This window comes from Myotis lucifugus, unplaced genomic scaffold (assembly GCF_000147115.1).
Source record: "Myotis lucifugus unplaced genomic scaffold, Myoluc2.0 scaffold_191, whole genome shotgun sequence".
Classification (NCBI taxonomy): domain Eukaryota; kingdom Metazoa; phylum Chordata; class Mammalia; order Chiroptera; family Vespertilionidae; genus Myotis; species Myotis lucifugus.
Window position 1 is genome coordinate 352,240 of NW_005871239.1, and position 1,709 is coordinate 353,948.

At 45.5% G+C, this 1,709-nt stretch overlaps 1 protein-coding gene across 1 annotated transcript in view; it reads left to right on the plus strand.

Moving 5' to 3' along the window:
- Positions 1-1,228: 1,228 nt before the first annotated feature.
- The window catches only part of GCH1 (GTP cyclohydrolase 1), a 32,373-nt gene continuing 31,892 nt past the window's right edge, over positions 1,229-1,709 (plus strand). Inside the window, exon 1 of the mRNA XM_023760765.1 lies at positions 1,229-1,252. Within this exon, the coding sequence (XP_023616533.1) occupies positions 1,229-1,252 (24 nt within the window). The remainder of the gene's footprint in view (positions 1,253-1,709) is intronic.

Consider the following 1,709-nt stretch of genomic DNA (forward strand, 5'->3'; position numbering starts at 1 on the left):
TTTTCTCTCCATTTCCTAGAAAGCAATAAAGTGACTCTTCTGGGAGTCAGGGAATGTTTGCTGACTCTGGGGCACGGAGTTGGATCCTTCTGTCACCTGCTCCCAGCTTCCCCACACCATTCATTCTCTCTCCCTCTCTCCCTCTCTCCCTCTCTCCCTCTGTCCTTCTCTCCCTCCCCCCTCCCCCCTCCCCCCTCCCCAAAAAGCCAGGTTGGCCCAGTGCTATCACTCAGGGTCAGGCTTTCACCCAGGACAAGGAAAAGCAGGGGGATGGCGGGTGGAGAGGGAGTGGGAAATGACTGAGGACTTTGCTGCCTATTTGCTGGGTGAGTGGTGTTGGTCTGAGAGAGAGAGGGAGAGAGAGGGAGAGGACAAAAAGCTTCTGACATACACCTGGGACTAAAGGGTATTCTGTAGTTCACATCTTTGGTGCCTCATGGTGACATTTATTTCTTTGGCCTAAGAAGCCTTCTGCCTTAACCTCTCAGAGCAACAGTGCCGCTTTGCCACTGTTACTTCCCGGATGGAGTATCTATCTGGCAGCTGCCTGAACAGGTCCTGGGAAGAAGAAAGTTATTTTTGTCCAGTTTCCACACCCCAAAGGAAGGGTGACAAATCAGAGTAAGAGAAGGGTGGGGCCCCAAAAGGAAATGATATTATATCCTAAAGCCAAGAAATGTGTCCAAGTTCACATTTTTACCCCTTTACGATAAGAGTTTAGAGCTTTGAAAGTAGAACTTCAAAATGCAAAGACTGAAGAATAACCATGCCTTATTTCATGAATATGCTATCCTTTGGTGAAATCCCACGACATAATGAAGAAACATCTTCATGGATGAGACTTGCTCGTTCTGCCTCCTGTGGGCACTGACAGCCCTCTCCTCCCTGCACTGGCCAGGCTTTGGGAATCTTGCCCTAACAGGATTCACAGGAGAGAGGGGATTCTGACCCCCAGACAGGTCCCAGAATTTACCTAACGTGGCTCACAAGGTTTTCCTAAGAAATGGTTAGCAGAAGTTTGTCTCATGAACCACAGGACTAATGATTCCAAAGGACACTTCATTCTACGTTAGAAAACTGCTCTAGTCAAATGTTACTTTATTATTTAAAAAGTCTATGGACCTAGAGACAGAAAGCAGATTAGGGGTTGCCAGGGCCTGGGGAGGACGGCGGAAGGGGTACGAGTTTTCGTTTGGGGTGTTAAAAGTTCTGGGACTAGAGAGTGGCGATGGTTGCACAACATGCAAAAGTGGTGATGGATGCAATACCACTGAATTGCACACTTTAAATGGTTAAAATGATGGATTGTATTTACATTCTACCACAATGAAAAGTCCACAGACTATGTAAGAATTACTAATAGCCATTAACTGAATACTTTTTATGCTCTAAGTGCTTTTTGTTGGTAGTCTTGGTTGATGCTCAGTTTTGAGGTAGCACCGTTCTTTTACACCCCTGCCAGGGAAACTGAGGCAGAGAAGTTGACAGCTTCATGTAGAGCTGGTGATTGAATCCAGGCAGCCTAAAGGCAGAACTCGTAGCCACTTTCTCATGTTGCCACTTAGAGAGATTTATCAGAGATGTATCTTATCTACTAAGTATTTCAAACTGTGAATTGTGACCTAATAGTTGTGTCACCAGCATTAAAAAAAAAAAAAAAGGTGGATTAGAATGGAGAAGATCAGTCTATCACACATAGTAAGGGTAGA